General features: G+C 41.1%; 1 protein-coding gene and 1 long non-coding RNA gene across 3 annotated transcripts; one reads left to right on the top strand and one right to left on the bottom strand.

Moving 5' to 3' along the window:
• Zfp85os (zinc finger protein 85, opposite strand) lies at positions 1 to 27,577 on the bottom strand. Its single transcript, NR_027969.1, has 3 exons — positions 27,137 to 27,577; positions 3,645 to 3,851; positions 1 to 2,260 (listed from the first exon to the last, which is right to left on the bottom strand). It is a non-coding gene; the product is annotated as a zinc finger protein 85, opposite strand (long non-coding RNA).
• Positions 1,637 to 12,375, top strand: Zfp85 (zinc finger protein 85). 2 transcript variants are annotated; one of them, XM_030247245.1, is made up of 4 exons: positions 1,637 to 1,823; positions 4,325 to 4,451; positions 5,134 to 5,229; positions 7,117 to 12,375. In XM_030247245.1, exons 2-4 carry the CDS (start codon positions 4,418 to 4,420, stop codon positions 8,307 to 8,309), a joined length of 1,323 nt encoding a protein of 440 aa, XP_030103105.1. In that variant the 5' UTR covers positions 1,637 to 1,823; positions 4,325 to 4,417; the 3' UTR covers positions 8,310 to 12,375. The 2 variants fall into 2 exon arrangements, with proteins under 2 accessions (XP_030103105.1, NP_001001130.1); NM_001001130.3 differs by having other exon boundaries at positions 1,637 to 1,776; positions 7,117 to 9,039.
• Positions 27,578 to 27,638: the final 61 nt, after the last annotated feature.

Below are 27,638 nucleotides of genomic sequence, written 5' to 3'. Positions count from 1 at the left end.
CACGGGGACAAGAGGGTTTATTTGGTTTACATATCCTGGACTACTGTCCATTGGAGAAAGCCAAGACAGAACCTCAAACAGGGCAGGAATCTGGAAGCAGGAGCAGATGCAAGGCCATGGAGAGGTGTTGCTTACTCAGCCTGATTCTTAGAGAACCCAGGACCCCAGCCCAAGGTTGGCACCACCCACAACATCCTAGGCCCTCCTACATCTATTACTTATTGTGAAGATGAAATGCCCTACAGGCTTGCCCACAGCCCAACCATATAGAGGCTTTTTCTCACTGAGGCTTCCTCCTCTGATGACTTTAGCTTGTGTCAAATTGATATAAAACCCAGCACAATTTCTTTCTGGTGATGAAACAAAAAAAGAACAATCTGATCTTCCCACTCTCTCATCCAAGAAGTAATCTCATTGTGAATCAGTGACCATGGCACGAAAACAAACTCTTTCCTCTCGTGGGGTTTATCGTTGGGTCTCAGATGTTACCAGTACAGGAATACATACACACGAGATAGGGAGTCCCATCACTCCGTGGTGTCAGTCCAGCCCCTTTCTTGCAATGAGTTCATTCTGTATGATCAGGAACATATTTCTGATACCTTTGTATTAAAGGAAGATTCATTCCTGTGTTATGAGATGAGGGAATAGAGTGAACTTCAAGCAAAAAACAAAACAAAACAAAAGAACCTTTAAGTACTTCCACATGAATGGGAGTAATGTAAGGAGTCCAGAAAGAGACTGGAAGTTGAATAGGGCAGATCCGAAGTAATACAGAGAGAAATCTTATGATGAGTGTTGGATAGTGGGTCAGGAGTCAGTTCACACACCATACTGATTCCAAGACCAGTTTTCCTCTAACTGGGAGAGGAGCCAGGAAGAACATTTGGTGGTGAATAGTTGTATGAGATTGTGAAAGAGAATCTGGTGAAGCTCTCTCAAATGTTAAATTGTTTACACGGATATCGGAGGAACGTGTGGACAAGGGGACTAAGGACAGATGAAAATCTCAAAGGGTTTCTGGGACTTATAGGTAAGAGACATCTGTGTTCCCTAGTCCACGCCCCAAACCGTGGATTTCAGTGTACACATCAAATCTGTTCGGTTATTTTTTTTTCCTCTTTGATTTAGTGTCATAATGGGTATTAAACCAAGGCCTCCTTCACTCCAGGCAAGTGCTTCACCAGTGAGTAGCCCCCATCTCTTTTGGTACTGTGTAATTTGGGACATAGACTTGTGATTCTTCTGTCTCAAACCCCAGAGTAGCTGAGATTTCAGAATATTTCCAGGAAACTTGGTTTCAAAAACTATCCTAAAGAGTTTGTGGTGTGCCCTAAAGTAGCTTCTTGCTCCGTTATTTTAAAGTAAAATTGACTCAATGTGATTTTTTTTCTGCCCCCCATAAGATTCTAGGAACCCCTGAGCTTTTTAAGTCACAGCATTGATCAGAGTAAGAAGTAAATCTAATACATATTACCGTTAAAGGCTGGACTCATATTCTCAAAATGCCCTTTGTAAATTTGGGATTTTTAAAAGCAGCCTAATTCCAGTTACATACAATCCATGCGCTTTAAATTCTTTGCCTTCTTTGGTTCCGGGTAGTCCTTCGCGTAGACTTCTGGGAAATGTAGTCTCTCTCTCTCTTTCTGTATGACCCCGCTAGACAGGACTCTGCTCTCTGTGCTTCCGGGTTCTTTTTACGTTTGTGATTCTCCAAACTCTGCGGTGTTCTCAAAGTTGGGACAGTGTGGCTTGTTCTTCGCGCTTAACATGAAGGTTGGTCCCGGGTGCAGCCTAGACTTGCAAATCCAGGAACTCTGCGGGTAGGCGGGTCCGGCGTGCAGGGAGCGGGGGAGGGCTGGGCAGGAGGCGGAGAGAAGCCCATTTGGATGTGCAGTGCAGATCTAGGCTTAGGGGTGGCTTGGCTGACCATGCCAGAGACAGGCTGTGATGAAAGCTCACACAGCACCTTGGCTGGGGAAGCTTGCTGTTACTAGCTTTCACATTGCTGTTGTCAGATCCCTCAGGAAATCTAGAGCAAGTGGGTTTTTCTGAGCCCTCCCATATTCTATGACAGGCCCAGGACTCTTGTTTTGAGTTCGTGTGGCTCATAGTTTCCAGGACAGTGAGTTCTGGCGGGGGAGTTTGGTGTATGGGATGTTCGTCCCGTTTTCTTTGTGATAAATTGTTTTCAGGGCGGCTCACTTTGGATAGGAATCACTCCTTTACCCACTGTGACAGAACCCTCACATTCACACACCTGTATGAGGCAAAAAAAAAAAAAAAAAAAAATTCTCATCGAGGGGGCACTCTGAGCTTTGTACCTTCCCAGCTATCACTGATCCTACAACACTGCAGAGTGGAAAATACTAGAGAATATTACCACATACAATTGCACCAGAGACTGCGATGTCAGAAATTTGGACTCCTTTTGTGAAAGGAGAGATAAGTTGCCCAGGTATTTGTATTGTGTGGAAAGATTGAGAGATGGGGTTGAAGAAATGTGGCTCACTAAAGGTCTTGTGATTGTATACAACAGTCTGCTCCCCATGGCATTTGTATACAGCCAGCTGCTCACCCCGTGCTTTGTATACAGCCTTTGCTCACTCTGTCCTTTGTGCTGTTTTTGCCACACTTCAGTCAAATTGATTTGTGTGCTGGAGACTGACTTACAGCATTCAAATCTATACCTAAGAAGCATGGGCTTTAAACTACATTATCATAATACCAGTATTTTCTATGTATTATCTAACTATAATTACAATAATATGGACACTTTCTAGTCAATGCCATTAATGTTCAGGAAACTAAGAACATGTCATTTTACATTTTATGGTGTGAAAAGTACATTTTCTTGTACCTTAGATCCCGTTTCTTAGAAGGTAGAGGTGATACAGCAAAATGCTTATATCACAGGTCACACATGCATGCATTTAATATATACATATACACATTTATATTTAATATATTTATCAAACAGACCTATTTAAAAGAAAATGTCAAATTTAAGGTTACGTGTGCTACCTAAGATTATCAAAAATAATTTATTTTTTAAATAGAGGCACTTGTTTCTCTAGCAAAGGAACATTGTTCAGCCCCCACCAGGCACACAGTGGTTCATAATTGTCTATAACTGCAGTTCCAGGGAACCAATAACATCTTCTGGTCTCCAGGGTAACCATGTGGTGCACCATCATACAAGATGGCAACAACATATGCACAAAAATAAAAATAAATGACTTAAAAAGTTAAACATCACGAGGCCTAGAGAGTTAGCTCTGGGGTTGAGAGCTCTTGTGGTTTTTGTCTAAGTTTGCATATAATATATAGTGTATAAGTTTCAGTAAGTATAAAATAATATGATTTCATGAGGTTTGGTATTCGTTTTCCTTATCTCGCCCTTCCTCTCCATCTGTATGGACCTCCTTTCTTCTTGCCAATTGAAACCCCCTCCAGGTTTATTCTACCCTTTCTCCATCTGTGTTGACCTCCCACCATTTTCCCAGTTGACCCCCCTTCCCCGTAGGTTTTCCCTTTCCCACTTCAGATCACCTGTGTCCTGCTACGCATTTCTCATGCCCCTCCCCACATGCTCCCTTTATACTTCCCTGATTTCCATGGTTACTTCATGCTATATTACTCACATCTGAAAATTTGGAGCTAGAAAGAACTGCTGCAGACTGCTCAGGGAACACCCGTGACTTTGCATTGTGCCGTCATCATCAGGAAATCTTTTGACAGGCTGCAGAAGGTCTTGCAAAGCAAGGAAAGTAGAGGCGCTACATTGGTTCACATGTATATGCACTTATGTGCAGCGTAGTCCAGTTGAGCCTCAGAACAGGGGGGATTGTCTGTGACAATATGAATGGGATTATTACTTCAGACCTGGAAAGGCAAGTAAAAGATGATCTTAGCCATAGAGAGACTCCAAAGAAATAAATCTCACAGAATTTGGAAATAACACAGGTGTCTCCAATGGGCCAGTGATCTGAGGGAGAGAGGCACAGGAAGTATTGGCCAGCGTGTGCACAATGGAGTCAGGTAGGAGTATGACACTTAGGGTACTATTGCACAGAATCGTGACTGTGTGTGACAGTCCTGTAGTGTGTATTTCAGAAGCCTGGAAGACAGGCTTTTAAGCAATTTAAATGTAAAATTATTTGTTTCAATAAGAATGTAACCAACATTACATACCAATTTAGAACCATTTCTAGCTCTCCCCTCACCTTGCACAAAAGGTGACTTTATGCTTGCTGACTTTGGTATTAACATCATTAATTGTTCTATTTGTGTAATTTATACTATTCATTTATTTCTATTTCAGGACCTTCTGTCATTCACAGATGTGGCCATTGATTTCTCTGCAGATGAGTGTGAATGTCTGGACTCTGCTCAGTGGAATTTGTATAAGGAAGTGATGTTGGAGAATTACAGCAACCTTGTGTTCCTGGGTGAGGATCACTTCCATTGTGAACTCTTTTTCACTGTCAGCATGGGACTGCTTGCCTGTCTTTGAAGAATAGTTCATGGGAGCTTGTGCTTTTAACTAGCTCCTCCCTCCCTCCCTCCCTCCCTCCCTTCCTTCCTTCCTTCTTTCTCCCTACTACTTTTGGTTTTTCAAGTCAGGGTATCTCTGTGTGCTACTGGCTTTCCTGGACTTGCTCTGTAGACCAGGCTGGCCTCAAACTCAGAAAGCTGCCTGTCCTCTGCTTCCTAAATGCTGGGATTAAAGGCACGCACCACCATTGCCTAGCTTGTTGATTGTTCCGTGTGGCCATTTTGAAAGCAAACTCTTGTTCACATAGCCAAGAAACTCATTTCTTTTTGTGTTTTTAACAGATTTATGTGCAAAGTATTCACCCGCAGAGGCAATGTTAGAAGCTGCCATGAAGCACAGGACACACGTATTAAAGAAAATGTCTGACCTGTTAGCTTTAATACTTTTTCTTATCATGAGGGTCAGGATCTGTAGGTTGTAAGTTACTCCTATGCATCCTGACTTTCCAGAAATAATTACACATAAAATTTCCCACAGTCCTTTATCATCTCTACATTTTTCTTCTATGCAGAGAACTTGATTCAAATGTTAATTTCCTGGAAAAGAGACAAGCCTCTTGTTCCTTTTCCAAACAGGTCTTGCTTTCTCTAAGCCATACCTGGTCACATTTCTGGAGCAGAGTTCAGATCCGTGGAGCATGAAGAGGAAAGAATCAGCGGCCATCCATCTAGGTGTGTAGGAATGAGTGAGCAGAGCTCACAAGTGACAAGTCAATTTGTAAAACATGTATTGAGAAGTTGTGTTTTGGTGGAAATCTCTTACTATCAAGGGGCTTTTCCTTCATGATGTTAACCCCGACAATCCTCTTCCTTCCCTCTGAGAAGCTTTGTATGTGTTTACAGTGGCTGACAAAGTCCGTTATTTACTTAACTTGTTTTCTTGTATCTGTGTGTGTGTCTTCTCATCTGTATACACATTTGCATGTGTGTGTGTGTTTGCCAGTGTGTGTACATACACATTCACATGTACACATGTGCCTGAGGAGGACCACAGTCGATGTCGAGACTCTTCTTTGACAGCACTTGTATGTTGTTCAGTGAGACAGGGTCTCTCAGTCAAACTTAGAGTTAGTCCTCGTCACGCCTGGAATGACAAGCTGACCACCATACCCACCCTACATTTACAAAGGTTCTGGTGTACAAACTCCAGTCTTCATGCTTGTGAGGCAGGCATGTTGACTGTGGAACCATCTCCATGGTCCCTGTCCTTTTATTTTTCCTGGGAGGGTCTAGATTATAACAGACCTTACTTTCTCTGACTCAGAAAATGTGTACACCATTCTAACAGCCTTAGTAACACATTAACACCTCAGATGAGCATCTCTAACTCCATTTACATGCTCCTTAGCCAAATGAGCATCATCAGAGATTTCCTGTGTGTGCAGGTGTGCATGTGTGTGCACATGGCACTGCTCTTTGTGACATCAGATGATAAAATACAAGGGTTGACTTCATCCTTCCAGCCTGTGGGTTGTAGGGATGGAGGAGAGATGTTCAGACTTGCAGTCAGTGCTCCTGACCTTCTGGACCATCTTGCTTAGGGTTTGATATTTCTATGAGCACTGGGCTTACTTTTATTTATTGCCGCTTAGTCAATGATAGTATTTTAAATGCTGTGCTTTTATAAGTGTGTAGTCACAGCTGAAAACTACACAGCTAGATAAATTTTGATTTTCACAGCTTTGATAGTCTTTCAAAAATTTCTGGCTCCCGAATTTATTCTCTTTTTCTGATTTTGACACTCTCTTTTCTATGTTTCAGATTTTAAGTCGAGACTCCTTCACATTATATGATAATATGATTAGCTCTATCCAATATATTTTTCCTACATGACAGTATTAATTATTGTATTCTTTTTGAACAATGTAACACATTAAGGTACCTATATTATAGATCTATTGCCAATATTGTTATCATTTGCTTATAAAAATATTATTCCTGATTTCAAGCCATATATATTTTCTCTCTTCATTGGTTAATAGTTGTTATAACCTTCTAAATGAGCACTCCTAGAAATTGCATAACATTTGTATTTACTGACAGACATGTTCTGTTAGCAAAGCCTTATGCTGCTTCTGGATTAACTAAAAGTTTTTCATTATTTGATTTTTAAGGTGATTATATTATATTTGTAAAACATAACACTGTGGGGCTGGTGAGATGGCTCAGCGGGTAAGAGCACTGAGTGCTCTTCCAAAGGTCCTGAGTTCAAATCCCAGCAACCACATGGTGGCTCACAACCATCCATAATAAGATATGACACCCTTAGCCAGGCGGTGGTGGCACACGCCTTTAATCCCAGCACTTGGGAGGCAGAGACATGCGGATTTCTGAGTTCAAGGCCAGCCTGGTTTACAAAGTGAGTTCCAGGACAGCCAGGGCTATACAGAGAAACCCTGTCTCAAAAAAACAAAAACAAAAATAAAAAAAAAAAAACCAAAAACCATAACACTGTATTCCTATTAAGAATGAGCAGTATAAATATAAAGTATATTTTAATGTATAGTATAAAGTATATAATGGTATGCTTTTATTAATACTTCAATACTTTTTTAACAGGATCAAAACCCCATAAATGTAAAGAGTGTGGGAAGGCCTTTGATAGGAACTCAGTCCTTATTCAGCATCAAAGAATACATACTGGAGAGAGATCCTATAAATGTGAAGAATGTGGCAAATCATTTAATTATTCTTCCAGCTTTAAACAGCACCAAAGAATTCATACTGGCGAGAAACCCTACAAATGTGAAGTGTGTGGCAAAGCTTTTAACTGTTCTTCATATCTGGGTAAGCATCAAAGAATCCACACTGGAGAGAAACGCTACAAATGTGAAGAATGTGGTAAACCTTTTACTAATTGTTCAGGACTTATTGTTCACCGAAGAGTACATACTGGAGAGAAACCCTACAAATGTGAAGAATGTGGCAAGGCCTTTAGTGTTGGCACAACACTCTCTAACCATCAGAGAATTCACACTGGAGAGAAACCTTACAAATGTGAAGAATGTGGTATGGCCTTTAATGTTCGCTTTCTTCTTTCTAAGCACCAGCAAACTCATACTGGGGAGAAACCCTACAAATGTAAAGAATGTGGCAAAGCTTTTAACTGTTCTTCCAGCCTTCACCAACACCAACAGATTCATAGGGGAGAGAAACTCTATAAGTGTGATGACTGTGGGCAGGCCTTTAGCTGTTCATCATATCTGTATAAGCATCGTCGAATCCATACTGGCATGAAACCCAGCAAATGCAAGGAATGTGGCAAGACTTTTTACTGTTCTGTAAATCTTATTTACCACCAGAGAATTCATACTGGAGAGAAACCATATAAATGTAATGAGTGTGGAAAAGCTTTTAGCATTTACTCAAGATTTATGAAACACCAGCGAATACATAGTGGAGAAAAACCCTATAAATGCAAAGAATGTGAGAAGGCCTTTAATAATTGTTATAATCTAATTCAACACCAAAGAATTCATACTGGAGAGAAACCCTACAAATGTAAAGACTGTGGCAAAGCCTTTCATTATACTTCAAGCCTTGCTCAACATGAAAGAATTCACACTGGAGAGAAACCCTACAAATGTGAAGAATGTGGCAAGGCCTTTAACTCTTCTTCGAATCTTAAAAATCATTGGAGACTCCATACTGGTGAGAAGCCTTACAAATGTGAACAATGTGGGAAAGCCTTTAAAGACTGTTCTAGCTTTACTCGACACTATAGAATTCATACTAGAGAAAACCCAGACTAGCTCAACCATGTCGCAAAGTCTTCCATAATCATTTACTGATAATTCTACACTAAAAAAATTCATATGAGAAGGAAAGGAACAAGGGAAGACCGTTAATAATAGCTCAGCCCTTATTTACCCTCTTCCATTAAATGCAGGAAAGATCTTATAATGTGAAGAAGATGGCCGTGATGAGCAATCTATACTTATGCAGCATCAAAATTTTCATTTTACAGAAACTCTGCAAATGCAAGTATTGTGGGAAATGCACACTCAGTACCAGTGAATTATAATAACTGTATACATGCATAATGACTCAGGAAGGAACACTGTCAAGTACATAAAACTGAGACAACCGAACTCTTACAGTGAGAAGCACTGTGTACACTGTGTTGCAAGAGCACATGGATCTTAAGAGATATAAGAGACAAATTCCAGGAGTTGTAGAGAATTTAGCCAAGGAATAAATACTGCTTATAATCGGCAGGAAAATGTTTGGTGTAATATAAAAACTCATTACACACTTTAGATCATGCAGATAAGTCTGTGAGGACATCAGTATGTTATAAATCCAAATTATAACCTCAGTTTTGTCAAGTGAAAAGAACACAAGGACTAGTGATTTTATCAGAAGAACAAGACTGAGTCCTGAGGTTTCCGAGTCCTTTTTTTTCCCCAAAGACCATATATACATTATTGGAATATGAAGTTTAGTAACTTTTGTAAATAAAAAGAAGCTGTTTTTAATGTATTGTCAGTATTGTGATTAATATTGCATTGTCTTTTTACTGCTTTTTTTCTTACTAAGTTTTACATAGTTTTTTTTTTTTTACTAAGACAGAAAAACTACCTTAATGAGGTGTGAAGGCTAATATTGGCTGTCCACCTGAGACCTAGGAAGAAGGAACCTCAGCTGAAGAATCGTCTCTATCAGTGTGTCCTGTGAGTGTGACTGTTACAGCCTCTTGAGTGCAATTGATGTAGAAGGGTCCAGTCCACTGTGGGCGATACCGTCCCTAGGCTGTGGACCTGGGCTCTATAAGAAAGGTACCTGAAAATGAGACTAGGAATGAGCCAGCAAATAGCATTCCTCCATGATCTTTGCTCAGGATTCTGCCTTAAGTACCTGCCTTGGATTCCTTCAAGGATGGACTGAAATGTGTAAGATGAAATATACCTTTCTTCCCCAAGCAGTTTTTGGGTCATGGGGTTTATCAAAGCAAAGAAACAAATGAGAACATAAAGGACCTAAGTAACATTTTAATTACTTATTACTGGGGAATTTTGGGATATTTAGTTGGCTCCTATTGTTGATGTTCTTCATGTAATTTGTAGCATATTATCCTTTGTGTTATATCATTATTTATCCACTTATCATAATTACTTTTATATCATATGTTTTATAGAAATAAGGTTAGGCCCTTTTTGACCCTGGTATTTTATGTCAAATTCTCACAGGAATTTACTATAGAACCTCTTCAGCCTTACAGTGCACACATTTTTGGTAGTCATTCACATTAGCTGAAATATACAATTATAACGTGATGAACTTTAGCTCTGAGAGAACTCTTGAACATGTTTTCAGAAGGAACTTGAGAACTGCTAAAGCAGAAATTAACTTTGAAATAATTGACTTCTCATTATTAAATGGTTAACTATACATTCTGAAACACGCACATCTGATCTTCATAGAGCTTTGATAAATGATTGCTTTTCATTTTGATGCTAATTCTAATATTACTGTTTTCATGCATCACATAATATATTCTTTATGAAAGTACATTAAGTTATATTTTACCATTTATGTGCTCTGGTACTGTTTAATATTATTTAATAGTTTTCTGAAATAGTAAACTTTGTAAGACACATTCGTTTATTATTTCATCCCATTAAAAAATTATTCCTCCTTTTCATTTGGTAACATACATCATAGTATGGGATGTTTACAAGATACTATGTAGAGGTGAACACTTGAAAAGCTTCATATATATTATTGTTGTTAGAAACAACAGAAACAAGATAATCATGCATAGCAAGTAGAAAAACTCAGAATGAGATTCTTGCTTACTTGAAAATGTATGTGATGAAAAACTGGTGTAAGCGCTGCGTATGGTGTGAAGATGACTGTGCTGCCATTCCAAAGAAAACACCAAGCTTAGGAAGAGACCTTTCATTTCCTACTCAGCTTCATATTTTTATTACTCTCTAGCTACATGTGTGACACAGCCATTGTCCTTTAGAACCAGTGTAATGGCTCTCATTTCCTCTCCCCACTCAACTTCATCTTATCAAAAATTGGAATTCCTGACATGTACTTTCAATTTCCTTAATACTTGGGTAGTTTTATTTAGGCATTCACGGGATTCTTCATTTTAAGTGCTTATTCCTAATTGACCCAGAGTAACTAGTTGTATATTTGTAGTGGTGAGTTTTCATTATACCGCTTTGGGTTTCAGGGGGGACCACACGCGTCCACCTGCCCAGGAGCTATTTTTCGATTCTAGAATGAAACACACACACACATTATTTTTAAAATGCCTTGGCTACCTCAAAGGCTGGGCACTCCTAAACCTTCCCCTGCTATCCCAGGCCCAATCTCCAACATATATGCTGTAGGATATGGTTTCAGTACACTTGTCAATTATATAATAAGTGTAGCAAATCTAGCTCCTCAAACAATTATGACTTTCATGCTAAGAACATTTAGAATTCATTAGGCTACTGTGTTATATATTCCAAATTATTATTAGGTGTCAGTATCCTGTAGTGATAGTAAGTGCTCTGTGTGTGTGTGTGTGTGTGTCTGTGTGTGTGTGTGTGTGTGTGTGTGTGTGTCTGTGTGTGTGTGTGTGTGTGTGTGTGTGTGTGTTGTGGAGGCTTCTGGGCATCCCACATGGGGTTCAATATCCATCCATATAGTGTAAGGCTGATGCATGGGGCAGTCCCTCATTTATATGACTCTACCTGGCCTCCTTGCCCTGCTCCATTCTGCTTCCAACCCTCTGCCCCAATTAGCAGCAGAATGGCCCTGTCCATAACTTAATGTTACTTTCTGGATAGATTAAAGTCAATGAGAACTCCATGACCTCCCTGGGGCAACTTGTTCATTAACATGATAATCTCAGAGAATACTCCTTTTGGGCAGGAAGTGACAAATATTTACATGTACAAGGCAGGTTTTGTGGGTGATAGTAATAACAGTACCATATATCCTGCCAGTGCTGGATGCTGCCAGTGCAATATGAACAATTGAGAATGCAAGGGCATAGCTTCATTCATAGCCAGTAGATATGATATCTGTGGGGGATAGGTCGCCTCCCAAATCCAGGCATGTTGGGGCAGAAACAAAGGCAGACCACAGGCATAAGGCAAAGGAATCTCAGAGACAGAGGGAGTGCTATCTCAGAGGAAGCAGGCTTTGAGTTCTAGCAGAGACAACAGGCATTAGGAACCAGTAAAGCTTCTGTTCACTTGAGAACCAAACAGGTAAGGCACCCTCTGGCACAGAAATCATGCCCCCACACCCCCTGGACCTAGTGAGGTTGAGTCCTGGCCTCCATGGCTGGTTAGCTTTCCTGATGGCTGAGGTCTCAGAAAGACAAAGAAGTGCAGACCGGAAGCCCCACTCCTGCCAAGGCTGCAGCTTTGCTCAGGAGGCTCCTGCAGTCACCACAGGTGGACAAGTCCTGCCTCCCTTACCTCAGGATGTGAGCACAAGAAAGCAGCAACAGTAGTCCAGTCTGCTCACCTTGCACGGGGTTCCTTTAAGGTAACTGCACACTTAGCAAACACCCAAGGATCTCATGAGTGCGAGTGAGTGAGGAGAGAAAATACTGGCAATATTTTCAACCATAGGAGCTGTGGTCGGGATATGACCGTGAAGAATAATAAGATTCAAAACAGCGTAAAGTGTGCCTGAGTTGAAAGGCTAGTAGATATGGGGCTGGGCAAATGTTTTGTAAGATAGTGAGAATTTTGGTGCCATCACAAACAGGAGATTCTCAGTGAGCATGAGAACCAAAGAGGCATCAAGAGCCGCTGGGAGTTAAAAGAAATCAATAAATCTTTAAGATGATTTTCTTTTCCATATCAGTGTGTTGCTTCCTTATTTAAAAACACAACAGAGTCAGAGTGGTTTTTTTTTTTTTTAAAGAGATTAAAACTACAACATATGGCCCAGAAATGACTTGTACTCTTAAGATTTCTGTCACAGATTCAACTCACATTCACGATATCTCCTGTTGTGGATCCGGGGGGCGTGAGGGGGGGCGACTAGCCCGACTCCCCAAGAATGTACTGTAGACTCTGCTTCTTTCCTTCTACTCTCTACCTTGGGTTGCCAGGGACAAATTCAGTACCCAGAGACAGTGTTCTACCTGGGTTCCAGGAATTCCTTTGCATGGACTTCGGGGAAATGTCGTCTGGGTACTGTGACGTCACAGGGAGCTAACGAGTAAACCTCTACCAGGCTTTTGCTTAACACAGGGATCTTCCCCCAGGGTTTTGCGAGAGTCCTGTGCAGCTGTGACATTCCTGTTGTCTGTGATGTGGACATTGGTCCAGGAAACAGCACAGCCTGGGGCTCTGTCTCAGAGGGAGCGAACCTGGGCTGGGTGGGAGGGCAGAAGAAGCTGCTTGGACCTGCCATTCTGAACTGACTGGGACCCTTGAGTTTGCAACTCAGGGCCAATGGGATTGTGCCCTAGGTGATGGTTTCCTTTTGGACACTGCGTGCTTTCTGAGTTCACCCTGTACTTCTGGTACACTGAAGCAGCCTGCTAGGAGTAGATTAATAGTGCAAGGGCCAGGACTTCAAGCTAATGATGGTCAGCCGTCTCTGGGGTTGTTCAGGAGTTCATGGGACAACTTTGCCAGGAAACATGCTTTACTAGCTGCTCCATTCTCATGTGGATGCAGTCAGATTCTGTTGCAGGGAAACATTTAAAAAAAAAAAAAAAAAAAAAAAAAAAGACCCTGCACTTGTGCCTCTGCCCCGGCAGCCTGGCCGGCCATGCAACTAGCAGGCAATGGCTGACCTGTTTGTATCTCATGGAGACTCTGACTCAGAACTAAAAAATCTCTCCACCCAGCTCACTAAATTACCACTGGCGGTTCATTTCCAAAACAGCCCTATGCTTCAAACCCCCCATGACGTTTGTGGTGCACCTCGGGCAAAACCATGCTTTCCCTCTGAACCTTTCTCTCTTAAACACAGACCAGCTGCTTCTTGAAGGAAAACACAACACAAACGTAGTTCAGAAACAACGGTAACTCAATCTAAAATCCTAACTTGTAAATACTATTAACTCTGATTCCTCCAGTGGCAAATCCTGCAGATCCGGAGACACTTGTAATAACATCTTGTCCTCTGAACCAGGAAGTCCTGCCCACTCACCCAGTGATTGGCTTCTTTATTCATTAGGGGATTGGTTCACAAAAAGTCACCTGAGCATGACTCACTCCTTGTCCACAACCTCTCCCAGGAGAGCAGAATGAGCATCAAACAGCACCAGGCATATCCACAACAAGATTCCTCAGTATCTTTAGAGAAAATGGGGTCTTGTCACTCCTGTACTCTGTAGTTGGCTTCTTCTAACAGTCTTCAGGTCTGATTGTGTTCATTTTCTGCGTCATTGAAAGAACTAAGAAAGGGAAAATCCGAGGTGCAATAGGTAACAGGTGGGAAATTCTTGAATATAGGAGACTAATGAGCCAGAATGAGGTGCTATAGAAAAGTTTTGGGCAGGGATGAGAGCATCACACATGCAGCAGAGAAGTCCTCTTGTGGACTGGGGTTTCTTAAACCTTAAAAAGGGCCTCCATACCTAATTTAGGGTTGAGTAATTGTAAAAAAGAATGTGTGCTTGGCCCACAATGGTTATGTCAGCCTGTCGTTTTGTTTTGCTTTTTGTTTGTTTGTTTTTCTTTTGTTTCCAAGATAGAATTTCTCTTGGCTGTCATGGAACTTACTTTGTAGACCAGGCTGAACTAGAACTCACAGGGATCTCCCTGCCTCTGACTCCCTAGTCTTGGGATTGAAGCTATTCACCATGACACTCAGAGTGTCAGCATGTTCTCATCTCACACTGAAATTATTGAGCTATTTTTAAACTAAAGATACAGAATTTTAACTTATAGAAGAAGGAGGTCAAACAATTTTTTACCATGGAGTACTGATGTCAGAAAGCCAAGGCTCTGGGCCTTCTTGAGCAATGGACACTCTGGAACAGTGAGAGAGAGAGAAGCTTGCAGTCTTGTTGCCCTGAATGCTGGATGTGTGTAAGGATTATGTGGGGTACATCTTAGAATCCGAGAAGACACTGTTTGAGATGAGCACAACAATACTTAGAAAAAGGATCAAAGCTTATCTATACAACTATTTTAAAGGACCCCATTAATACATAAACTGCTGATATTTTCATGTATTAATAAAAAGAAAAAAATAATATATGACTATTCTCGTCGGTCATTCTGGGTCATTACTCAACAAGACATGAAAAATATATATCCTGAAATTAGAAAATTTTGAAATAATAAAACAGCATAGCAAACATGTTGCTCAACTACAGCACACTGATTCATGGTGTCATGTGTGTAAAACACACTTTAGGAATGCCACAAACATCAACCAATACCCATCAGAGAAAAGACAGAAAGGGAAAATGACTAAAGAACAGCAGATTCTGTTCTATGTTAAATTTTCAGTGTGCTTTTAGTTCTTTGCATGCTGATTTCCCCATATGTTCAGAACCTTGAATGATATTAGTCTGTGAGTTCTTCCTTTACTGTTCTACTCCTTGCCTCCTCCATCTCCTGTCCCTTGTCACTGTGCTTTGCGTCGCTGCTGAACTCTGGACAAATCCAGAAACCCAGATGACAGCCAGAGCCACCTCATCAGAGCAGTATCCTCATTTCATTTCACATTCATGGCTGTGCATGCTTAATATTGACAAGAACATTCTCCTTCACCAGAACTTTCAGTTGTCAACATGTGTATGTGTAAGCTCTTTTATACAAAAAATTTTTTTAATCGTAAGTATAGTCCCTGGAGTGTGGTGATTCTGAAAGAAAGATGAAATTTCAAGACCTGTAAGTCATATAAAGTACTCAGAAATTTCTGGTTGTCTGTGAGCCTAGAGGCTGTCTGTGGCTGAGAATGAAGAAAAACAAACCCGGGCATGCCCTGTAAAAACATTCCTGGGAACAGCTTGACCATAAAGATAAAGAGGAATGTGAGGACATAACAGGGCTATCTGAACTGAGTCAAATTGACCAGATACTCTGCTAGCATTGGTAAACATCCAACTCACAGAACTATGACACCCTGATCTGCACGTACATGTAATTTTTCTGCTGATGTTTGAATAAGCCAATAGTGTGTTGCTATGCTGAATTCCCCACCCCTAGGCCCTTTATCCCATAAAAACCCCTAGCTTTTGAGCCTTGGAGTCGAATCCACTGTCTCCTGCATGAGATATGTTTCGACCTGGAGCTCCACCATTAAACTGCCTCATGTGTTTGCAACAAGAAGGATTCTCGTGTTCCTTTGGGTGCACTCTCTCTCTCCCGAGACTAGAGTGGGGGTCCCCGAAAGGGGGTCTTACAATTCCCCTCAGGCTTCATAGCAGACAGGGAACAACAATCCACAAAGAGACAAGAATGCAGCAGAGCTCAGCCTGATTTCACGATAACCAGCTCTGGATAGGGACCCAGATCTCTATCCCCTGGCCCCCCTCCATACATACACACCCTGTCTACCCCTCACACAATCTCCTCCTTTCTTCTCCCTCCCTTCTCCCTTCCCTTCTCCTCTGCGAGTGTGGATGCTCACCCTGAGTGTTCCCCTTCCCTGGAATATCAAGTCTCTGCAGGTCTGGTGCATCCTGTTTCACTGAGGCCAGACAAGGCAGCCTAGTTAAGGGAATGGGATCCATAGATAGGCAACAGCTTTAGAGACAGCCCCCCTCCAGTTGTTGGAGGACACACATGAACACAGAGTTGCACATCTGCTCTATATGTGCCAGGGGATTTGGTCCAGCCCTTACTCTTTGAGTAGTTCAGTCTCTGAAAGCCCCCAAGGGTCTGGGCTCACTTATTCTGTTGGTCTTCCTGTGAAATTCCAACCCCCTCCAGAGCCATCAGTCCTTACCCCAACTCTTCCATAAGACTCCCTGACTTCCACCCAATGTTTGACTGTGGACCTCTGTATCTGTATCTTCTTGCTGGAGCCTCTCAGATCACAGTTATGCTAGGCTCCTGTCTGCAAGCATAACCAGAGTATCACTAAGTGTCAGGGATTGGTTCTTGCCCATGGGTTGTGTCACAAGTTAACCCAGTCATTGATTAGCCATTCCCTCAGTCTCTCCTCCTGAATTTCTTGTAGACAGGACAAATTTTGGGTCAAAAGTTTTGTGGGTGGGTTAGTTTTCTTATCACTCCACTGGGGGTACTGCCTGGTCACTTCAGGTTCCATTATCTATATCTCTTTAGCTGAGACTCCTAGCAGTATGGATATGTGTTGCAGGAAATATTAAAAAATGTCCCGCCAACTCTCCAGCTACGCTGGACCATAGGGCTCCTGCCAGGCCATAACTCAGCAGGGGCCTCCCGAGTTCTTCTCACTACCATGCATATCCCACGCACCCCCAGTCAGCCATCACATCACAATACCCAATACCTGGGTAGAATCAAGACTCTTAAAGATTAATTAACCAATCAAATTTATGTATCAATAATATCACAATTTATATAAGATGCCAATACAATAATTTCAGATCCCATTGATAATGATAAAATCTTTATCCCAATATTCTAACCTTCATGATATCATACCAACCTGTGGCCAATCATAGCTATGCTGATATACATCTGCTGCCATCTTCCTCTCTCCTCTGAGAGGCTCTTTGTCTTTGACACTCTTAGCCCTGCCTCGCTTTTCCCTGTCTAATCACAGGCCTCCTCTGCACTAATGTAATTGGACAGGGAAAATCCTAGGACAGCTACAGACCCTGAAGTGACTCCATTTCTTTAATTGCCCAAAGTTTAACAAAATTACCAAAGATATAAGTGACTAGATAGACATCTTTAAGTTCATTTTGTTAACATGAATATACCCTTCAGAACTTTAGGGACTTTAATGAATATTGATCCTTAAGTATACTATCTTTAAGTCTCATCCTCCATAAGGCCTGTGCAACACAGTTGGAACTCTTATCACTTGGCTTCAAGCTGTTAAGGTTTTGTGTGCCTCTTTAATAATAGAATTTACCTAACTTAAATAAATTGATAGTTTTACTAGAGGGCTGGAGAGATGACTCAGCAGTTAAGAGCACTGACTGCTCTTCCAAAAGTCCTGAGTTCAAATCTCAGCAACCACATGATGGTTCACGACCATCTGTACAGCTACAGTGTAATCATATACATAAAATAAATAAATAAATCTTTTTAAAAAATAATTTTACTAGAGTTATAGCTTCAAATCATTTCTGTGTAACCTTTTAAAATGGTTTTTTTGATTCTGTGTTAGAAAATTTACATGTCAGTCAGAGGTTTAGGAATGTTAGTAGTACTGGGTAACAGAGCAACTTTTGTAAACAACCAAGAGGAGGAAGTATAGAACAGGAGTTCAGTCTGTATCTGACAGAAGAATCAATTGAGATTCCTCATTTGCTTTGGACCAGGCATCTGACCCTTTACCTATATCTCCCTTCCTTAAGCAATTTCAAATGGAGAGATGCTAATGTAACAAGTAAATTTACCATTTATTCTAAGAAAACTTCATGAAGAGATGTGTGTTACAAAAAAATATCTATTTTTTTCTGGGGCCCCCTTACTTATAACAAGTTTTCTCATGACTGCAGAGGTTGATCCCACAACCCAGTTTTAGTTTTTCTGGCTGTGGCCTGTATAACCTCTTGCCTCCAGAAAGCATTGAAAGTCCATCCAGTTAATGCTTCACTCCATACAACCAGTTGAGAGGAGTGACTGGATACCCAGTTGAGACTTCAGTGACCTTACCTATATCCCCCTTTTAAAAAGGACAGTTAACATCTTACATGCCCAGGCATGATCATTTTTAGCAAGCACAGCTAGAGTTATGAAGATGGTAATTGTTCGGCTTAGAAGATACTGGGTAATATCAATTAAATTAGAAGAAGGATAAATTCGAACTACATACATAGGGTAATGTGATTGTCTTAGTCAGGGTTTCTATTCCTGCACAAACATCATGACCAAGAAGCAAGTTGTGGAGGAAAGGGTTTATTCAGCTTACACTTTCATACTGCTGTTCATCACCAAAGGAAGTCAGGACTGGAACTCAAGCAGCTCAGAAAGCAGGAGCTGATGTAGAAGCCATGGAGGGATGTTCTTTACTGGCTTGCTTCCCCTGGCTTGCTCAGCCTGCTCTCTTATAGAACCAAGACTACCAGCCCAGAGATGGCACCACCCACAAGGGGATCTCCCCACTTTATCACTAATTGAGAAAGTGCCTTAGAGTTGGATCTTGTGGAGGCATTTCCCCAACTGAAGCTCTTTTCTCTGTGATAACTCCAGCCTGTGTCAAGTTGACACAAAACTAGTCAGTACAGTGATGAATTAATATTACCTGTGCACATACTATTAAATCATTATGCTTTGAATAATAGGAATTTTCCCCCTTACCTCAGTCTGGACCAAACAAACTATCCCTACCTACCTCCTTGGAGGACCAGAAGTACTAGGTTGGGTTTTGCTGTCAGGAAATACGTTGGCAATTTTAGGACTCTCTGGCCTTGATATGTTTGGGGAATTCCTTTCATGGGTCTCCTTTAAGAGTAAATATGTTGACTGAAGAAGTAATGGATAAAACTTCTCAGTTAAATTGCCTTATGTTATTTCTGTGGATGAGTGATCAGTGTGGGGAAATGATGAGTAGCCTTTGTTAATCTTTATAGCTTTACTCAACACAAAACAGTCCATACTGGAGTCAGGTCTTAAGGAGTTCTTAAAAAGTATGTATTTCTTCAGACCTTAAAAGACATCAATTGATTCATTCCGAATACAAATTGCGTAAGTGTGTGGAATGTGGTAAGAACTTGACCAATCCTTCAGATATATCCAAAGCAAATCGCTCTATAGTACAGACAATTAAGTTAATTATTTTGGAATGTCAACACAAACATCTAATGTCTAGCATCACCAATTCGAAAAATGTCACCAGAGAACAGTAGAGACTTCTCTTTGCTGTAACCTCCCCACCAATGTCCTTAATCTTGAATCTTGCATGGATGGATGAGTTTCTTTCTTAACTATTAATAGGAAATGAAGCTGTTGCCATATTGTAACTTGGCCTTTTAGGTGCCCAGATTATGAGATCTGGGCTGTGATATGATGACCGTCATTACTTCCTAGTCACCCAATCTCTTGTCATAACATTTCTCCTAGCTGTGAAGGAAGCTCTGTAAACTCATATCTCACACCAAGTTGGTAGTTGGTGAAATGTTCTATATTGGTTCTAACCTGGGCTGAATTGGCATTAGTGTTTTTCTCCCCAAGAAAGGCTAACAGAACATATTGAAGTTATGTTTGGTTCCAGAATAAAGCATCTCTTATTTCCTTTAGTTTCAGAATGGTATTTCTCATATGAATCTTTCATATTATACCAACTTGGCAGCATATTGAAATAAGGAACCAAGCCTCATGCACTCAGACAACAGAAGGGATGTGTTTGTTTAGTGGATATGTGATTGTCAACCCTGAAATATTTTAACTGCAGTGCTGACTTTTACTATTGATACAGATTCTAAAACACCATTTAAAACTAAAACACCATTTAAAACTTGTGTTTTCTAATTTAATGTAAATTGTTAAAAGAATAGCAATTAAAATCTAAAAGTTAAGAGTCATTAATTTTAAATAGTTAAAAATATCTTGTGTGTGTCCAAAATTGTGTTGTTAGTCATGCTATGTTCAAATGAAATTTATTTACAGAAACAAGATGGTGAAAAGACCAATTATATCTCTCACTGTTTAGTCTTCTGGTACATCCTAAAACAACCTACCTCAAAGAACTTTAAAATAAACCTTTTTTAAAAAGACGTATTTATTTCATTCATATGAGTACACTGTAGCTGTTTTCAGACACACCAGAAGAGGGCATCAGATCCCATTATAGATGGTTGTGAGGCACCATGTGATTGCTGGGAATTGAACTCAGGACCTCTTGAAGAGCAAGTAACCTGTGCTCTTAAATGCTGAGCCATCTCTTCAGCCCTAAAGTAAACTTTTTAAAATATAACATAGAATTAAAAGTCAAGTGTAATTATGTTGTTTTTAAGCCAAATCCCAAACATTTGGTTTACCAAATGAATATGCTGTGGTGAAAGTTTGTTAGCTCAGAGAGGCAGAGAAAGCATAAATCTGACGTTCCTACCTTCCACCAACATCCCTGAAGGGAAACCCTCTTCCACGATTTCTTAAATGCCTTCAACTCAAAGACCCTCCTTTCTCTTTCCTGGGTTTTATGTTTAGTTCCTGCCAACGGTTGGTTGATTGCTCTGCTCTTGACTTGGTGTTGGCTTTACTTAGCTCTCATTTACAGAAGGCTCCTGTGATAAAGGTGTGCGCTAGTGCCGAGCCACATCACAACTACTTGTTTACAGTAAACTGAAAGCTCTTGGAGTGAAGCTCTGTGCTAGGGCTAAATCAACACACACAAACCACACACACACACACACACACACACACACACACACACACCAGGCTTTTCCAGTTCAAAATCTCAGATTCATAATGTGATCAAATATTCTGCAACTTAATTATATATTTTTTTTAAAAACTGGTTTGGGAAATAGAGTGCTAATGCTAAATGTCTTATATGTATTTCCTTACATGGCAGGACATCCCTAGGCTCAAGTAGCACCATTTTCCTTGGTGTGTCACAGACCCTATCAGAGTAAATTGTATATTAGCCACATTACAGGATAAAGATGCAAGGGAAAATAAGACATGCTGGACATCTGTTGTTCCTCTTTCATTCAGGTTCTAGGCCTTATCAGGAAAAACTCCTCCATATATACATATATATATATATATATATATATATATATATATATATATATATATATGCATATGCACACACATACATACATATGAAGAAATGATAGAGTCTCTGTTGAGATATGAAAGATATATATATACATATATATATATATATATGTATATATATATACACATATATATGGAAGATGAATTATCCTTTGTGTCTCCCACAACCATGAGATGGATTCACTTCTCCAGTGGAGGAGTCTGTACCAACATCCTAAATTTCTCAAGCCCCAGAAAGGCAAATACCAATTATGCTTATTTCAGGATCTCCCTTAGTGAGATATTTGCATCAAATGTTCATTCCTTTTGGATAGCAGGTTGTGTTACATTCTGCTATGACCTGATGATGCTTTCTTCTGATCTTCACTGAATTTTTTCAATTTGATCCTTTCATATCTCAGTAGAGACTCCATCATTTCTTCATCTCCTTTCTGCAGTTCTTGACTGATGCAGGGTTCTGAGGTTTACACTCCTGTATCTTTTCTGAAGCTGCATCTGGCATGTGTAACCTCCCCCACACATCCCAAAATCAGGCTGATCAGGTTTGACTGTTATCACCAGGAGATCATGGGGGTGGAGCCTGCCACCCTATCGGTCTGCCACTCCCACTGCTGCTACCTGCCGCCTAGCCAGAGTATACACGTGGTCACCTGCAGCTGGACTCCGAAGATGATTTGGCGGGAATGTGCCCCTCCCCCTTCTTTATAAGCCAGTGTTTCTGAATATTAAAATTGAGCTTTGATCAGAATCTTGTCTTAGCTCCATCCTTTCTCTCGCCGCCTAGATTCCCTCTTTTCTCCAGATTCCAAGATGCCTTCCAGGCTCGAACCCGGACATGTGAGCTGCTGGCAGGCCTCAACAAATTGGCGCCCAAAGTGGGGCCTGGGAAATGACAGAGGACATGGGAAGGAACACTGCTGGTTTGGAGCTCCATGGAAGAAGAAAATAATTAAAGAAAATTTGTACCAGAGAAGGTTGGTACGGGATAAGCTGGAGCAACGCTAAACCCATGCGCTGGATTCACTTAGGTTCAGCAGTGAGATAATCAGGATCTAGGAATGTAACAGGCAGTTAGCCGCAACTTCCAGACACTGCTTTCTTAGGCGTGAGAAAAGAAAGGGTTTAATATAAGGGATTTAATAATTAGGCAGATTGGCTACAGTCAGAAACTGTATTAGGCAGGCGGAAAATGTCCCAGAAGCAGAGAGAAATTTTAGGGATGCCCTGCTTTGTTCTCTCTGGGCCCTACAGCAGAAGTTCTCTGATGACATTTCTTTCTCCCCAGTCTGTATGATATGTCAGTGACCATGAGAAGAAATTAGAAAGAATTGAACAGGAGTCAAACACATAAGCAAGGAACCCAGATTCTCATTACATTGTCATTTTATGTTACACAGTTATCTGTCATAGTGTCCTCCATAGTCATTATCTTACATAGAAATGTTGATGTGAAAGGTGTCTGGTCCCATGCCAATTCTAAGTCTGTTTTCCCTTGTTCTCCTCTTTCCAGAATCTATGTAAAAATAAGCCAGATGGATCAGGGTGCAGGTCCTCACGCTTTACTGAGTACACTCCATGTACTGGTGCTGAAAGATCCTGACAGAATGTAAAAGGTCATAGAAGCCCTGAAATTGGCAAAACAGATTTTATTGTTAGTAGATGTAGCTTCACTGATCTAGAAAAATAGAGGTGCACAATGCTCTGGTGGCTCCTTGAACCCATGTGTATGCCAATGTTCTGGCCATTCCTTGAACTCAGGTGTGTGCCCTCTGCTGCACCTCACTGCCAGGTGTTTGTGATATTGGTTGCTGGGATAGAGTCGGAAAATCTCCCCAGCAACCACAGCTGAGGCCAATCCGGAGTTACTACACCTGCATTAGACTCTTTCCTTGTTTCCCTCCCATTCCCATTTCTTGAGAAACATTGTTTAGATCTGGAAATCCCCTACTTCCCCCTTTTTCTTCCCCCCCTGAGGGCCTATAAAAACTGGGACCCCTTTCCCCTTAGGATCGACTCCTCTACCCCTGTGTGGAATACGAGTCATCCCCAGAGCTCTGGCTTTCCCTGAATAAAGCCTCCTGTGGTTTGCATCAAGCTTGGTCTCTCGTGAGTTCTTGGGGGTCCGCTATTATACCAAGACTTGAGTGAGGGTCTCCCTTCGGAGGTCTTTCAGTGCTTTAAGACACAGAAAGATGTATGGACTCTTTAAAATGAACAGATTCGTGTAATCATCAAATGTACAGAGCAAAGCATGTGACGTTTATGTTCAAACTAAAATTATAATTACATCATGTTTCCAAAGTCATTCTATATGTGTTCTAACATGTTTTTTCATGCTGTATTCCACTTTCTCAGTCGTAATGTTACGGAACTTTTGGGAAGAGTTAATTATTCAGAGACTGTGGCCCATCAACTTTTAAAGCTTTATAAAAGCAAAGTAACATTTAAAGTAACTCATGAAGTGACTTTCAAAGAAATTTAGGGGAAATTAATTGGATTTTTCCTTTTCTTAAATTAACCACTGAGGAGCTTAAGTCTTATTTGACATACTTAAAGGTGACTCTAACCCCCAACCTTCTCACTTCTGAACTGAGGAAGCAAAAATGCATTAATAATTATGGAACAGGCTATTAATAAATGTAGCCGCCTATGGCCATGTGAACTGGGCTCCCCGGAAAGGCGGGCTGGGGCTGAAAGAGATCAGACAGCGAAAAGAGCAAGGCCAAGACAAACCTTTCTGTTCAAAGCCTCTGAAGTTTACTGAGAGTCCGTGCTTATAAATAGTGTAGGCCCATCCCCCGCCAGCCCATTCTTGGTGCCTGGAGCCAGCCCTTAGGAGATCTCCGGAATATCTCAAGGACCTTTCAGCAGGAAGCAGAGCCTTGTAAAAAAGCAAATAGAGCCATCAAGGTCAGAAGGCTCTACCCTAGGTAATCTCCTTCTTAGTGGCAACAAGGTCAAAGTATGGATCAGCCTGCTTCAAGGCTGAGGGAGGCTACAAATAAACAACAACTACAGAGGATAAAACTTGATGATGTGAGCCGGGCGTGGTGCTGCACGCCTTTAATCCCAGCACTCAGGAGGCAGAGGAAGGCAGATGTCTGAGTTCGAGGCCAGCCTGGTCTACAGAGTGAGTTCCAGGACAGCCAAGGCTACACAGAGAAACCCTGTCTCAAAAAACCAAAAACCCAACCAACCAACCAAACAAACAAACAATCCCAAAACTTGATGATGCATGGGGCTTTATAGTACTGACTACTGTTCATACCCCTACAGGAGGGTTATGGCAAGATGGTCCTTTGGAGTCTATCCATCAACCTGTCACTCCTAGATTACTCTGGTGACTCACATGATTTCCAAAGGGTTCAGGTGCAGTAAGGAAGTAATGGGTATAACAATGAACAACTGACTGAAGTTCTTTTACATTCAGAAGATTGGCAGATTGTGTGAATTAGCTTTACAGGCCAGAGTTTACACCATTTGTCCAGTCATCCTTTGTTATGATTTTTGAAAACTCTATGGATTACCTTTCCATTTTAGTATTCTGTTGATCACTTGCCCAGTGCAGCTTTAGCTTTTACTGACGGATCTGCAAAAGGCAAGCCTGTAGCTATCACTGAAAGAACCTAGTGGGGAAACCCACACTCTGTTCATGATTCGGCGTGGAACCAAAAATCACGAAAATGACCGTCTTGATGTAAACACACGAAGTAGTTTAATGACGGAGCTCAGGACTGACATGCATCTCACACAGGAGGTAACAGATATTGGCCACTAGGCTCGAAAGCTAGAGGTTTTTGTAGAAAAAGGGTCTGGAACTGGGGGAGGAATCGGCGCAGTTACACACAAATGGGCAATTTAAACATCAGAGACCAGTATGTGATAGTAACTCTAAAGGGAAGGTGTTTATCTTGGTCGGCAGGACATCTGGCTAAAACCCAAACCATATCAGCAGGTGGTCCATTACTATCTTTAGCTTGTCCAGAGATTGTCCTTTCGTGCCTTTCTTATCTCAATGGATAGTTGGTTCCTGGGATGACTTTACAGCCTTTGTTCTTTGCTCTAAGCCCAAAAAAGCCCTCCTAACTAGCAAGCCACATGAGACATGGACCTTGAATAAACTTTCTGGCTAGGGCTTTAAACTCTTGAATTTAGTTTTCTTTCTTTCATCATTAGTGGAACCCCCTGAAACTCCTGCACTAATCGCTGTGATTTTTGCCTTTACTAAGTTGCAAAGCTGTCCTTTTAATCTCTACTTTGATTCACAATATGTAGTTAATCTTTTCCCAGCTATTGAAACCGCTACTCTGGTTCTAAACAAAGCTACCATATCTTCACTTTTATTTAAGTTACAACTTTTATTTCAAAACAGAACCTCCCTGTGTTTTTTATAAGTCATTTATGGACACGCATTTATCTGGGCCCTTGACAGAAGGCAATTGGCTAGCTGATCTTGCTATACAACCTTATATTTGTACAGCTTAGAGCAAGCAGAAGCATTATGCTATCAAGTAGTTTAACAAGACAGGCTGTCAGGCAAGAGCCATTTGTCCAGAAACCCATCATTCTTTGCCTACGGGAGTTAATCTCAGAGGACTCAGACCTAAGGATCTCTGGCAAATGGACATTATGAATGTTCCTTCTTTTAGCATACGTTCTTTTGTCCACGTTTGTGCAGGAACCTTCTCTCATGCCATAGTCACCTGGGCAAGGACAGTATTATTAGAAAACAAACTCATGCTCTGTAAGAATATTACCTACTCTCAACTACATAACAATCTCCTTCGCTTACTGTAAGTGAACATAGATTTTAGAGGAATTTGGTCAAATCTCACAGCTAATCCAGAATGTTTGTATGGGTGAAACTAAAATAATCAAGTTTTTATAAAATGATAGTATGTCTGATAAAGTTGAAACTGCCAACATGGTCTAAGGAAACATATAAGGCCTGAGAATCAGACTGTGGTAAACTCTCCCTAAGTATGCCTGGGCCCCTAATATCATGCTAAATGGGGCTTCCTGTATGTTCAGTTAGGTTCTGCATGTTCGTTTTGTTCCTATACCATATTAGTTCCTCCTCTTCCTCTTGAATTAACCAATCCCACTAGGAGGAAATGGAAACTGCAGAACAGTTGAGGGTGAATGCTGCATCCTCACAGATCAGCACCTCCCAGAGGAGTCAGTGCCCTCTCAGGTAGGTTTACATGTAACAGACACAAACATACATGCACACACACGCACATGCACATGTACACTGGAATCCTAGACATGTCCAGAAATGCTAAGGCCTTATGGTTGATGACAGTGCCCTTCACTGCAGCATTCAGGAGGAGTACAGACTAGTCATGACCTCATTCTAAACAGACATGCCAATCAAGTGTTCAGGTGAATGTACTGCTTGACTCTAGTTTCTCTAAGTGGAGCTGTATCCCTGGGTTAACACACTGCCTGGAATACAAGAATTGATAGGAACTTCACATAGTCTCTGTTCTGAATCAGTTTCCCTGTGAATCAGAATGCATCACAGAAACATGAAATCTTCCTTGTGATGGATGGGGTTCATACCTTTGTCTCAAGCATGAACTGCACAGGAATAAACTTTCCTAAAGAAGTGAGGGAAGTTCAAGACAGATACCAAATATTAAATAGTCTGAAACATGAATGATGGCATGATCAGGAGAGAGAGGAAATTCTATAAGGAACATCAAAGGGAACAAGGGAAATCCTATAGTGCACAGTGTACCAAAAGTCAGTAGACTCACCAGTGTGATCCCAGGAGCTCTGCGCCTCCTGCTGGGAGATGGGGAGGAGGAAAGCCTGTGCTCAGAGAACACCCGGTGGTGACTAGTTTTGATTTCCTGTTCTTCTGTCTTAAGCACCTGAGATGCTGCATGTCAGGCGGGATCACCAAGCGTGGTTTCATTAAAGAAATGCTCAGTCCTACATTACCTTCCTGCTTCCTTATTTTTAAGTAAAGCAGACCATGAAAGCATGATTTCCCATGTGTTAGTATGATTTCATAAGTAGATTTGAGCTTTAAAATCACGTTTTAGCAGAAATAACTAGCATGTATAATTAACATTACTGAGAAAGGCTCGACTCACAGGCTAACATCCCTTGCTGAGACCACAGCACTTCAAAAGAGCCCGAATGCCCTGTGGCTGCCCATGTGCCTGTTTCTTTCCAATTTCACTTGCTCACACTTAGGCAGGTACCCAGGCAGTGCACCGAACTCCTTTGGTGTGTTCCTGGAAGTCCTTTACA

The sequence above is a fragment of the Mus musculus genome, chromosome 13 (assembly GCF_000001635.26).
Source record: "Mus musculus strain C57BL/6J chromosome 13, GRCm38.p6 C57BL/6J".
Classification (NCBI taxonomy): Eukaryota; Metazoa; Chordata; class Mammalia; order Rodentia; family Muridae; genus Mus; species Mus musculus.
This window is presented reverse-complemented; position numbering and strand designations above follow the sequence as displayed.